Raw genomic sequence first — 13,765 nt, 5'->3', positions numbered from 1 at the left:
AAGTTGTTATTGTGGTTTCTTTATTGGAAAAAAAATTAACATTAAAATTTATGCATAAAAAAATGATTATTATTAAATATTTATTACATTAATTTAAATAAATATACACAATTGCCGAGAATGCATGTTTAACATATAAATCTTACTTACATTACTTCTATATACGATCTTATATAGCGGTTTCTTAGCTTCAAAACCAAATGATTATGTAAATTATTTATTTATATCAATAAATGTTAAATATTGCAAAAACTTTAAAAATAAACCACGTTATTTTGCAATTTATTGTAAAATACATTTTAATAATAATAATATAATGCCTGGGAAAGAATATTTTTTAAATCCAAAATGATCACGTCTTTAAAGATTTATTAAGAATTTGCATGTTGTTACAACTTTATCTGTAATTTTTCTCATTAATGTTTTTTTAAATGAATTACTTGGTTGTTTGTCTTAATTAAATTTGTATTCATTCAAGTTTATCGTTATTAAAAAGTTATTCAGACTTGGGACTAACCGTTAATCTCCCAATTTACTAATATAGTTTCTGGTCATACTTAGTTATCTGCTATTATTTGCTTAATGGGATCAATAATACCATATCAAACGTATACACCAAGTTTTGATAGGATCGGAAATCGTAATACCAACAAGAGATATCTAGACTACAAATGCGATCACATTCTATAGTGTAGGTTAGATTAGGTTAATAAGAGTATGTATATATCAAATCTGAAGAAATACATCTAGGCTACTATTGGGCCTGTTCACTGAATGTATTATTTTACAATGTTCAGAAACTCAAGTTCCTGGATGTAATTCCTAAGAATTTTCCAAACAGTGTTAGTCAGGAATAACATCAGTTTCAAGATACTTCCACGAATGTCTGACAGTGGTTAAGAAAGTGATCCAGAGTTTCACAGTCCTTTCCACATGCTCTACATTCGTCTGAATCCGCACGTCCAATTTTCTATAGATGTGCTCGTAATCCTGTGTATCCACTCAGAATCCTGTGTATCCACCTCAGACTTGAGGTGTATCCACCTCAGACTTGCTTGAGATCAATCCCAATGCATACCCTGACAAGGAAAAAGTAATCACTGGTATAAAGCCAATAGTAGGGGCGACCCTAACATCAATAATAACCCTGCATTCCTTAAGCCCTCAAAGCCCGCGCAAACACACTACTGAGATGGCTTTGTTGCTTCGGCAACAGTACCTAGAGACTTCTTTGGTAGTCCGAAATATCCAGCCAATAAATCAGGATCCCTCTGAATGTCGAGATAATGTGACAAAGGGTGTTGGAATTACCAAAGTCAATTCGAATCCAATAATTGCCCCGACTAGTGTCCCTTACTAGTCTCCCACCGTAACAAGGAAGTCTTTCTTGTTCGTTCACCAACTTACATCATCAGTTCCATTCTCAGACCATAAAGAACGATTTACGGAATGACAAGCAACTACCAAGTGTCAACCTGAAAATACACGAACCTATACTGGCGCCCCACTACGCGAATAGTAAGAGATACTAAACGGGTTTAGGATTTCAGCATAAGTTGCTATGTCATATCAGCCAGTGATATCTGTTGAGATGGCAACAGCACCGGAGAGAGAAGATATATATGATATAGGATATATCAGTCCTTAAACCAACATTCTCTTCCCGCGAATTTGGATATAAACCACAGCCTCTACATGGATCCCGATGGAACCAGCTAAGACAAAGTCCTGTGGGCTACTGGCAACCCGTAGTACCAGGTTATCTGGTGCTCTGGTTCGACCACATGTCAAATGATTCCAAGGAAAGATAGAGGATACATTTGATCATCACCACTTTGGAGATTTCATCAAGTCAACATGCCCTCGGGGGTAGCATTGGGGGCAATGCAATCGCAGTCTACACTGTAGAACTGTTGCGTGTAGTAAACGAGAAACTTTTCCGTTATTCTAAGTCTCCAGATATGTTCGCTAAAAGAATCCAAGAATGAAATCTGAACATGATAATCTTTTAATATCTACCTGAACAGTCACTTACGTCTCTATCAAGGCTCTCAACTACAACGTAATAAGATCGAAATGTTTTAGCAATTGCATTTACTCCCTGTTCCAACTTCAACGCTTAGATTTGAAGCTGATATGACTTAAAGGGAATGAGAGGAGATGAAGTTGCTAATGCTCGATTATTGGTGAACTTGGTTCGAAAAAAGATATCCATTCATCTTCCTTTGGCTGACCAATGGAATATGATCGATGAATGAACGATAGAAGAAATTGAATTTAAAATGTATTAGCATAATGAGGAAACTACTCGTTATACTCTTCGCTTTTGATAGGAATTCGTTAAGATTCCCTATAGGCAAACTTCCTGGGGTAAAAACTTTCGGTTGCAATTGCTATCGTTGAGTTGACAGCGAAGATCTATTTGCCATAAGAACAAATAAAATCTGTTAAATGTATCTGTTAACTTTCTCTCGAGGATCACAAGATTCTCAAAATACTACAAATTAGAGAGGGATCACTTTATGAATATCTCTAAAAGGCCTACGACTTTTCATGCTACTATGTAATCTATCTTTATCAGAAGCATTCTCTTTTTTGAAGATCACTGATGTAAGAGGCTGATTGATAGATAGTTTCTTTATTTATAGGAGATCACTGATGTACAAATGTAGGTCTACTAAGATTGATAGCTTCTGTATGTATTGCTTCAAAAATTAGTGTTATTTCTGGCAGTCTGATCAGTCACTTGCGTTACGATTTGTACCGACAGTGAACAGGGACTATATCACCCTATGTTGTATATATGGTATCCAGATCGAATCCAAAGCTACCTAGATCAGGCTGAAACACCTGATAACAATGTTGCAGATGAACGGGGTAAAATTGGTATTTGTCTTCTGGAAAGGAATTGCGGTCTCTGAGAACATGCTCTATACCAACAAGTGCTACTTTATTAATGAATGAAATATTCGTGAGATCAGCTTTTATAGTTGATTACCGCTCCCAACAAGGGAATACATTTTCTTGGTAAATTGCCCTCAATATTTGCAATTCCTGGCTTTTAAAGTTGATGGATTCTGTTGACAGCTGTGAGATCTAATAGCTGCGTATCTTTCTCGCCTCTCGGCTACTCTATTATGAGTTAACAGTGCTTCCATATACGGGCTAGTTGAGGGTTGATATTTGGCGCCTCTGTGCTGCTATTATGAGTTAGCAGTGCTTCCATATGCGGGTCAGTTGAGGGTTGATTTTTGGCAAATATCACCACATGAGCAATATGTCTAAATATTTTCAAAACCAGTGGAGGTATAGCTTAGACTTTTAAAACTAACGCCCAAGTTGTTAAATAAAATTCAAAGAATTTTATTAAATTTCAAAAATGTTATTTCCCTTAATAAAATTAATTAAAAAGGAAGTGAAATGTAAGAAAAAACAAAGTTCTGTAATATAAATTCTTAGGAAAAACAATAAAATCTACTTTCCAATTGTTTTATTATGCATTTTGCACTAAAAATTTTGTTCAGTGTTTAGAAATATTTGAAAAAACACACAGAAATTATGCGACATAGTAGTATAGGCCCAATAGACCATGCAACGTTGCACACAGTAACGTTGTACATAATAAACATTGTCTACAAAGCGGCAACTTGAAAAAAAATGCACATAATTTTCTCTATATGCAACATGCCACATTTCTGATTAAGAGAGAAAAAACCATTTGTAAAAAGGTGGTTACGGTTGCTATGGTTTCGGCATAAATAAACTTGTAAAACTCAAAAAAAATGGGTCATGGTGCAAGTGTTTTCCTAAAGTACATATTTCCCAAAAAAAAAAAAAAATAACATTTGCAACAGCTGTAATGTAAACTAAATTCCAAAAAAAAAAAAATTGATGAAATGTTTAATTAAAAAAATTGACAAATACATGAAAGTACAAGATTACTTTGGCGGTATTTAACTTGTCCAACTGTTGCATGTGTTCTCACATGTTGTGTGAGAAAAACGCAAAATTTTGGAATTGAAAAATTTATTTTGAGGGACGCGTGCCTGAGGCTAAATGTCTATTCTCAACTTTGGAACATTTGTTTTAAATGAAAAATCTTTTTTAATTTATATTAAAATTATAAAATAAAAAATTTCCAAAAAAAATATAATTCTTTCAGCTGTTAAACAGCAGCGTATATGGGCGTTAAGATATCAAACAATTTGGGCGTTTTATTTTTATATTTGTTACTAGTAAATTTTTATTACTTTTTTCTCGTTTAGTATTGTTTAGACTGGCGACTTAACTCCGGGCTACATATTCGATAGACAGACAGACGGACGGACGGACAGACAGACAGTCATCTCTTAACGCAAATTCAAAAAGCCACCAAAATGTAAAATTATCCAAAAAACCATATTGTATTGAGTGACTGAGTGAGTACGCGCCTGTTGGTGAGTCTGTGTGCATAATATTTATCTTGACACAATCACTTGTTTGTTGAATGTATACACACACACTCACACATGTTGCAAACAGGGGTTTTTTAACTTGGGATTTGGGATATATTCTAAGCATTCCATAGAATTGCTTAAATATTTCGCTTAAGTTGAAAGATGGTCCTGTTGTGCCCTTTTTTCAGCGATCTATGAAAGGAATTATGGTACAATATTCAGAAACTTAGTTTCCAGGACATAGTTGGAATTATTCCCTATTACTGAGTATTGTAATATCTGGAATAATATCGCTCCCAAGTTCTTATTTTGATCATAGTCAAGCTATGACAGGAAAAGTATTCGTGTGTCTCACTGTACTCACTGCCTAAATCCTTTCGTCCAAATTTATATTGTCGTGCCAGTAAACTAAGAAAGTACAAACCACCCTACTAACCTCCGACTTATTCATAGTGGCCTTATGGAGCCCTCCCATAAAGGGGGCTTTTATACAGCCTTCGTTGTGTCGAACGGTTTTGCATTCGTTAGGTAAACTTCTTTAAGCTCATTTGCGATTATCACCGAGTCTTGTACGAGTGGCCTGGTACTTAAATGATGTAAACTTCCTTATGCTACCATCCCATTGCCAAGTAAGTTGGCTCTTTTATTGCCGAGTGTTGTACGAGTGGCCTGGTAAACCTTACCACTGGCAGAGTATTCCACTTTGGCACCTAGTTTAGAGGCTTCCGAATTCCTAGGGGTATTTGCTATAATGTACCGCTTGACCGAGATATTCTATTTGGGATCAGGGTTACAAAGTTGCTGACTATACAGTGTCTGGTATGCGATCGGTTACATCCGATGATTGTGTATAGTGTTCCAATGTGTCCAGTTGATGACGTGTCCCATAGTAAGTCAGTTTCAGTTCTAGTTTTCATTGCGAACGGTCGAGTAATTAGTAAGCTCCTACAAAGTCTTAAATTTTTACGGTATTAACGTGTTAATTATACACAAAAACACATTTTTACTAAAGAAAATAATTTTCTACAATTTTGTTATAAAAACTGCATAATATTTATTAAAACTATTGTGTTATTTGTGATATAAAAAATAAAAAAAAAAACAAAATACATAAAATATTTACAAACTTAAAAACTAAAAGAAAATAAAGCACGAAAAGAAGATAAAAAAATGAGTCTCTGTGGACAATGTAGTACAGATCTACCAACAAAATTTGTCAAATGCTATGCGTGTAACTCTCAATATCATTTTTCCACTTGCTGTCCTCTATCAGAGAATTAGTTAGTTAGTTAGTATAGTTAGTTAGTTAGTTAGTTAGTTAGTTAGTTAGTTAGTTAGTTAGTAGTAGTAGTTAGTTAGTAGTTAGTTTAGTTAGTTAGTATAGTTAGTTAGTTAGTTAGTAGTTAGTTAGTTTAGTTAGTTAGTTAGTTAGTTAGTTAGTTAGTTAGTAGTTAGTTAGTTAGTTAGTAGTTAGTTAGTTAGTTAGTAGTTAGTTAGTTAGTTAGTTAGTTAGTTAGTTAGTTAGTTAGTAGTTAGTAGTTAGTTAGTTAGTTAGTTAGTTAGTTAGTTAGTTAGTAGTTAGTTAGTTAGTTAGTTAGTTAGTTAAGTTAGTTAGTTAGTTAGTTAGTTAGTTAGTTAGTTAGTTAGTTAGTTAGTTAGTTAGTTAGTTAGTTAGTAGTAGTTAGTGTTAGTAGTTAGTTAGTAGTTAGTTAGTTAGTTAGTTTAGTTAGTTAGTTAGTAGTTAGTTAGTAGTTAGTTAGTGTTAGTTAGTTAGTTAGTTAGTTAGTTAGTAGTTAGTAGTTAGTTTTAGTAGTAGTTAGTAGTTAGTTAGTTAGTTAGTTAGTTAGTTAGTTAGTTAGTTAGTAGTTAGTTAGTTAGTTAGTTAGTTAGTAGTTAGTTAGTTAGTTAGTTAGTTAGTTAGTTAGTTAGTTAGTTAGTTAGTAGTAGTTAGTTAGTGTTAGTTAGTTAGTTAGTTAGTAGTAGTAGTAGTTAGTAGTTAGTTAGTAGTTAGTTAGTTAGTAGTTAGTTAGTTAGTTAGTTAGTAGTTAGTAGTAGTTAGTTAGTTAGTTAGTTAGTAGTTAGTTAGTTAGTTAGTTAGTTAGTAGTTAGTTAGTTAGTTAGTTAGTTAGTTAGTTAGTAGTTAGTTAGTTAGTTAGTTAGTTAGTTAGTAGTTAGTTAGTTAGTTAGTTAGTAGTTAGTTAGTTAGTAGTTAGTTAGTTAGTTAGTTAGTTAGTTAGTTAGTTAGTAGTTAGTTAGTTAGTTAGTTAGTTAGTTAGTTAGTTAGTAGTTAGTAGTTAGTTAGTTAGTTAGTAGTTAGTTAGTTAGTTAGTAGTTAGTTAGTTAGTTAGTAGTTAGTTTAGTTAGTTAGTTAGTTAGTAGTTAGTTAGTTAGTAGTTAGTTAGTTAGTTAGTTAGTAGTTAGTTAGTTAGTTAGTTAGTTAGTAGTTAGTTAGTAGTTAGTTAGTTAGTAGTTAGTTAGTTAGTTAGTTAGTTAGTTAGTTAGTTAGTAGTTAGTTAGTTAGTTAGTTAGTTAGTTAGTTAGTTAGTTAGTTAGTTAGTTAGTTAGTAGTTAGTTAGTTAGTAGTTAGTTAGTTAGTTAGTTAGTTAGTTAGTTAGTTAGTTAGTTAGTTAGTTAGTTAGTTAGTTAGTTAGTTAGTAGTTAGTTAGTTAGTTAGTTAGTTAGTTAGTTAGTTAGTTAGTTAGTAGTTAGTTAGTTAGTTAGTTAGTAGTTAGTTAGTTAGTTAGTTAGTTAGTTAGTTAGTTAGTTAGTTAGTTAGTTAGTTAGTTAGTAGTTAGTTAGTTAGTTAGTTAGTTAGTTAGTTAGTTAGTTAGTTAGTTAGTTAGTAGTAGTTAGTAGTTAGTTACGACTGTGGTTCGCTTGTTACCAGAGTCTCTGGTGGGGACCTCCTCTACGATCTCCCTGCTAAATGTCTACAACACTGAAACTATGATCATGGTAACCCAGGTGTAGGACTGATTTCCGTCTTAGTTCGTTAAGTCCAAGATTTACAAAAATACAATTTAATAGGAATTGTGTTTTAGAATTCCGGAAATCGGTTTCTAAAAAATTGGGAAAATTCCTTTGTTCTATGTCCCCAAAATTCTCGTTGTTAAAACCCTAATTAAAAGTAACATGTGACCACCATACATATACCGATTTATGTGTGTTTTGAGATATTATATTTTTCCTCCAGTCAAAGTTGTGGGTTTAAAAATGAAAAATGTTTTCATGTTTTTTTCTATTCACTGGCATTCATTCGGGCAAAAGTATCTTTATGTTTCTTGGGTAATAATGGGCAGAAATTGCAATTGTATCTATTTACTAGTTGAGTTTTAAGATTGAATAAATGAATGAATGTTTACTTTTGTTTGTTGCTGTTGTTGTCGGTTGTCCAGTTGTGGCTTGTTCGTTGATTGTTGATGGGCGTTTAATGTACCTGTTTGCCTTGCAGTTCAATGAACGTTTTTATAAGATTTTTGCTTTTATCATTTCGTTTTGGGTGTAATTAAATAATATAAAACCGAAAAAAAAATATATCAAACGTTTGCTTATAAATCGGTGAAAATTGTAGTAATAAGAATGAACAGTGGTGCAGGCTTTGGAGTGCCAAGTAGGAATTGAAGGTTGAGGGGTATGATTTAAAGAGAAGCTTATCTAAGAAACTATGAATATACATTTGGGGTGACATGTCCTGTATCCCAACATCGAGATGAGTTTGGGGTCTTGATATTGCTAACTACTTGGGGTAGTTTCCAAAACCAAGCTGTTGCTTTTTCTTAAGATTTTGTATAATCCATGTCTAATTTAATCTCGTTTTATCTAAGCCTTTAAGCCATATATCGTACGCCTTCGTTAAAGTTTATCTTTATCAATTTCAAAACTATATCTTGTCTAAATTATATATCAACTAAAGAATTTCTTGTTATTTTTCTTCTTTTTGCAGAGATATTTTATATCGGATGTCCTTCGATTTGGAGTTGCTTGAACGTGCCAATTGGGAGGCAACAGCAGCACAAATCGCAATGTGTCAGGCAAAAGGCCAATCAGAGCAAATGTGTCGTAATTATGTGCGCGTTTTGCAAACTTATGGTGAGAATCTATTGTACGCGTGTGGGACGTATGCCTTCAATCCGAATTGTACATGGCGCCAGGTAAGTCGGAGCTTAAAAACAGCCAACAACAGTAACAACTATTAAAACATAATACAACCAGAAACCAACACAGAACACAACAACTAACAATCAAATAACAAAACCGAAAATACAAAGATTTTGCAATTAACAACTTGTTATTTATTATTTTCAGTTTTTTTGTTTTCTGTGTTTAATGTTGCCTTAAAACATTTGAGAATTAATTGTAAATAGAAGTTATTACTTAAATCACAATAATAATAGTATACTGCATATTGTTATTAACTATAATAAGTTATAATCATAATCATAAACATAAACTAGCATTTCATTATTTAAATTAAAAAAAAAAAAATATTTTCAAAATTCTTATTTTCAGATGGAAAATCTAACAGTCACTGGTTATGACAGTGGTGTGGGTAAATGCCCCTTTAATCCCAAATCGAATATCACCAGTCTAATGACTAAAGATGACAAAATGTTTGTGGGCACCACTACCGATTTTTCGGGTAGTGATGCGGCAATTTTAAAATCTGATATTCAACAGAATGTGGTAAGTTAGTCTGCGTCAAAAACAAATTATTTTATAATTTTTTTTTAAATCATAAAATTTTTCTCTTTTCTTCTCTCTTTTAGCCCAATTATCATAAAGTTATTAGAACCAAACAGTATAACAATGATTGGCTAAATAATCCCCAGTTTGTGGGTAGTTTTGAGGCTGGCGAATTTGTTTTTTTTGTTCCGGGAACCAGCTGTGGAGTACATGAACTGTGGCAAGGTAAGTATCATATAAAAACTATATACTACAGACTGCACTATAGACCAGGCTATAGACTAGACTATAGACTAAGCTATAGACTAAGCTCTTGCCTACAGATCAGACTATAGACTAGGCTATAGACTAGACTACAGACTAGACTATAGACTAGACTATAGACTAGACTATAGACTAGACTATAGACTAGACTATAGACTAGACTATAGACTAGACTATAGACTAGACTATAGACTAGACTATAGACTAGACTATAGACTAGACTATAGACTAGACTATAGACTAGACTATAGACTAGACTATAGACTAGACTATAGACTAGACTATAGACTAGACTATAGACTAGACTATAGACTAGACTATAGACTAGACTATAGACTAGACTATAGACTAGACTATAGACTAGACTATAGACTAGACTATAGACTAGACTATAGACTAGACTATAGACTAGACTATAGACTAGACTATAGACTAGACTATAGACTAGACTATAGACTAGACTATAGACTAGACTATAGACTAGACTATAGACTAGACTATAGACTAGACTATAGACTAGACTATAGACTAGACTATAGACTAGACTATAGACTAGACTATAGACTAGACTATAGACTAGACTATAGACTAGACTATAGACTAGACTATAGACTAGACTATAGACTAGACTATAGACTAGACTATAGACTAGACTATAGACTAGACTATAGACTAGACTATAGACTAGACTATAGACTAGACTATAGACTAGACTATAGACTAGACTATAGACTAGACTATAGACTAGACTATAGACTAGACTATAGACTAGACTATAGACTAGACTATAGACTAGACTATAGACTAGACTATAGACTAGACTATAGACTAGACTATAGACTAGACTATAGACTAGACTATAGACTAGACTATAGACTAGACTTGAACTTGAAGTTTTTAACTGATAACCTGTTCCGCCTTTTCTAATTAATTATTTTGTTTTGCTTTTAAAAGGTCATTTATTCTCGTATTGCTCGTGTTTGCAAAAACGATGCTGGAGGCGATCAGATTTTGAGAGATAATTGGACTTCGTTTTTAAAAGCACGCCTAAATTGTTCATTACCTGGTGAATATCCATTCTATTTTGATGAAATTCAAGGCATGACTTATTCAGATGCGGAAAATGTTTTATACGCCACATTCACAACTCCCGAGTAAGTATTATTGGGGGATTAATAAATGTTTAAATTACCATATACTTATCTATCCTATTCTTCTTTTTATTCTCTTACAGCAATAGCATCCATGGTTCCGCCGTGTGCGCCTACAATCTCACCTCTATTAATGAAGCTTTCGATGGTCCTTTTAAACATCAGGAACATGTCGATAATGCCTGGAGACCTGTTAATTCCAAACACAACAGTCAATTTAAATGTCAATACCCTCGGCAAATACACGTTCCAAACATTTCCTAGAGTCTTCCAAATATCAGCTAATGGATCGTGCCGTACAACCATTGACACAAAAACCATTATATTTTAGCAAATTGGAAAGATTTTCTCAAATCGCCTTAGACGTGTTACACACTAAAACCGAAAAGGTTAATGTTTTATTCATCAATACCGATAAACATATGATCAAGAAATTATCGCTGAAACATGAGACAGAAACAACACCGGCCCAAACTTGCCTCGTGGAAGTTTGGAGAACAGAAGAAGATGCTAGCATATTGAAAATGGAATATTTGAAAGTAACCGATTCTTTATATGTGGGTTCGGAGCAGTCTTTAACACGCATACCAGCTCAACATTGTAGTCGTCATGTTACCAAGGCTCCTGCTTAAATGCCATGGATCCTTATTGTGGTTGGAATGAATTGGTGGAAAAATGTACGGCCCAATATTTGGGAGAACAAATGACTAAATATTGGCTACAGGCAGAGGAATTAAAATGTCCTGTCTTAACAGCAGCTGTTGATGGAGCCTGGTCCACCTGGTCAGATTGGTTTAAGTGTTCGAAACACGGTGAAAGTGATGGTGATTGTATGTGCAGAACAAGGGAGTGTAATAATCCTAGACCACAAAATGGTGGCAATGAATGTCGCGGTATTAATACCGAGGTAAGCAATTGTACCGTGCATGGTGGCTGGACGGAATGGTCGGCTTGGTCGGCATGTAGTCAGACCTGCGGTATAGCGGTTAAAACGAAAAGACGTTATTGTGGCAATCCAAAGCCTGCTTTCGGTGGTCGTACTTGTGTGGGTCAGGAAAGAGCTGAAATGTATTGCAGTCATTTGCCACCCTGTCCGGCTCCTAAACCTGTGGCCATTGATGGTGGTTGGGGTCCTTGGGGAGAATGGAGTGAATGCAGTGCTTTCTGTGGTGGTGGTTTTCGTATACGTCGTCGCGAATGCAATGATCCTAGTCCACAAAATGGTGGCATGGAATGTCCTGGCTGTAATATAGATTACGAAGATTGTAACATGCAATCTTGCCCGGAGGTACGTAAGCTCAGTGGCTGGACTCCCTGGTTGATACAACAAAATAAAACAGATGAAAGTGAAGGTTCCACGGTGCTAATGGAGAAACGTTTTCGTTTTGTGTGCCGAGCCAGCACTCCAGATGCCGGATCCATGCATATTTCCTTGGCCAAGACGGAGAATCGCATTTGTCGTGATGGAGTTTGTCATCGTCATAATGAGGCTAATATTTTAGATGAAGCCGAACATGGTGAATGGGGTCCCTGTAATGTAACCTGTGGAGGTGGTGTACAACATAGAGCAGCCTATGACAGCAATGGCAAACATCGTGGTAAACACGTACAAAGTAGGGCGTGTAATATGCATGCTTGTCCTGAAACACCTACGAGTTTCAATGAAGTAATATCCTCCCATGAATGGAGTTGTTGGACAGATTGGTCGCCCTGTTCGGTAACCTGTGGTGTAGGTTTAAAGCGTAGAACACGCAAGTGTTTGGGTGGTCATGAGAAAATGTGTCATGGACGTTCGATAGATGAGGAAAAATGTGAAATGAAACCCTGTGAAGGTGAGAGAAGTTTAACTGAGTCATCTAAAGAAAATGTTCAACAATTTTGTTGTCATCTAAAGAAAATGTTCAACAATTTTGTTTTCATTACAGATTTCATCGGTTTGGAGTAGTTGGTCAGAATGGTCGGATTGCACTAAAGATGGTATACGTTTTAGACATCGCAAATGTCTGGTAGAAGAGCCCAGTGTAACCGAATGTCGCGGTGAAGAATTCGAGAAAACTGCTTGTGTGCCAGGCGAATGTGAAGGTGAGTTTAATTCGCGTGACAACAAAAAGAAACATTTTATTTATTTTGTATTTGATCATTATTCCAGGTACACAAATGGCTTCTACTTCCACTTTGATTTCCATCATCTCTATAGTGATTTTACTATATGTTCTAACCATATTCATGACATTCTGGATGACGCGACGACGTTCACCACCAGTAACGCTTATGAAAAACAATACACCCTCACCCACTGCTTACGATTCATATCCCAATCAGTATTCTAGTTTACCCACCAAAGATGTAAGTTTTTCTTTAAACTGTGTAAAAAAATTGTAATTTACTTATTCCTAACGGTTTCTTATACTTACAGATCTATGATGTCCGTCCCAAAGTTAAACGACAATCGAGCTTTAACATGTGCTCTTCGCCTACTTCGAAAAATTTCAAAACCGGCACTCTAAATCGCAATAATATCGCTCACAATCATACGCCCAAAGTATTGGCGAAAACCTATAATGACTGCGAGACTGGCACGCTTAAACGTAATTCGAATGCTTTAAATAACTATCGTTCCAATATTGATGATGAAAAATTTTAGTTAGTGCGAAAGAAAGTATCAACGGAAAAGAGTCATTTAATATTAGGAAATTATAAAATTTACCAAGTCTTTGCGAGATTTTGATAGATCAGAAGAAATATTTAGAGAAATTTTCGTTAAAGTGAAATTTTTTACTTGAATATTTTTTTGGATCGTTATAGAAATTGTCTTTTTACAGAAAACTAAGGTTTTTGTGTGTAAGAAATAGTGTTTATAAACCGGTTAACCGGTTAACCGAAGAACCGGTTTTTATTGCATATTTCGGTTTTTCGCAAACCGGTTTTTTTAAAACATTGGTTTTCGGTTAACCGGGTTATCCGGTTTTTAAGTCTCGGTTAACCGATTTCAAAAAAATCTAATTTTTAGTACAAAATTGTATGTTTTCTTTGATTTTTTATTGTGATTTTTAAAAATTTTGGATAGTTGAGATTGTTAAACAAATGTTAGGAAATGTTAAACATATACTATGCATATAAAATGGAGATTTACAAATTCAGACAAAAAAATAATAAAAAATTAAGTATTTAAACAAATTCCAACCATTATATGAAGAAATTTGTTACTTATTAAGACGAATAAATAACGTT

The 13,765-nt window shown here is 34.2% G+C and overlaps 1 protein-coding gene across 1 annotated transcript; it reads left to right on the top strand.

Annotated features, from left to right (window-relative positions):
- Positions 1 to 8,379: 8,379 nt before the first annotated feature.
- LOC119613562 (semaphorin-5A-like) lies at positions 8,380 to 13,507 on the top strand (the record flags this gene model as incomplete). The annotated part of the gene is given in 12 exon segments (XM_037969581.1): positions 8,380 to 8,587; positions 8,946 to 9,119; positions 9,203 to 9,297; positions 9,299 to 9,344; positions 10,338 to 10,537; positions 10,618 to 10,760; positions 10,763 to 11,152; positions 11,155 to 12,366; positions 12,460 to 12,470; positions 12,472 to 12,616; positions 12,684 to 12,880; positions 12,951 to 13,507. Coding segments are annotated over 12 exon segments (3,049 nt in total), but the record flags the coding sequence as incomplete, so codon positions are not given.
- Between the last annotated feature and the right edge of the window lie 258 nt (positions 13,508 to 13,765).

The sequence above is a fragment of the Lucilia sericata genome, unplaced genomic scaffold, assembly GCF_015586225.1.
Source record: "Lucilia sericata isolate MDLA Ls3-8-SP2 unplaced genomic scaffold, ASM1558622v1 Contig002193F_arrow, whole genome shotgun sequence".
Classification (NCBI taxonomy): Eukaryota; Metazoa; Arthropoda; class Insecta; order Diptera; family Calliphoridae; genus Lucilia; species Lucilia sericata.
The sequence above is the reverse complement of the archived record's forward strand: the minus strand, read 5'-3'. Positions and strand labels throughout refer to the sequence as shown.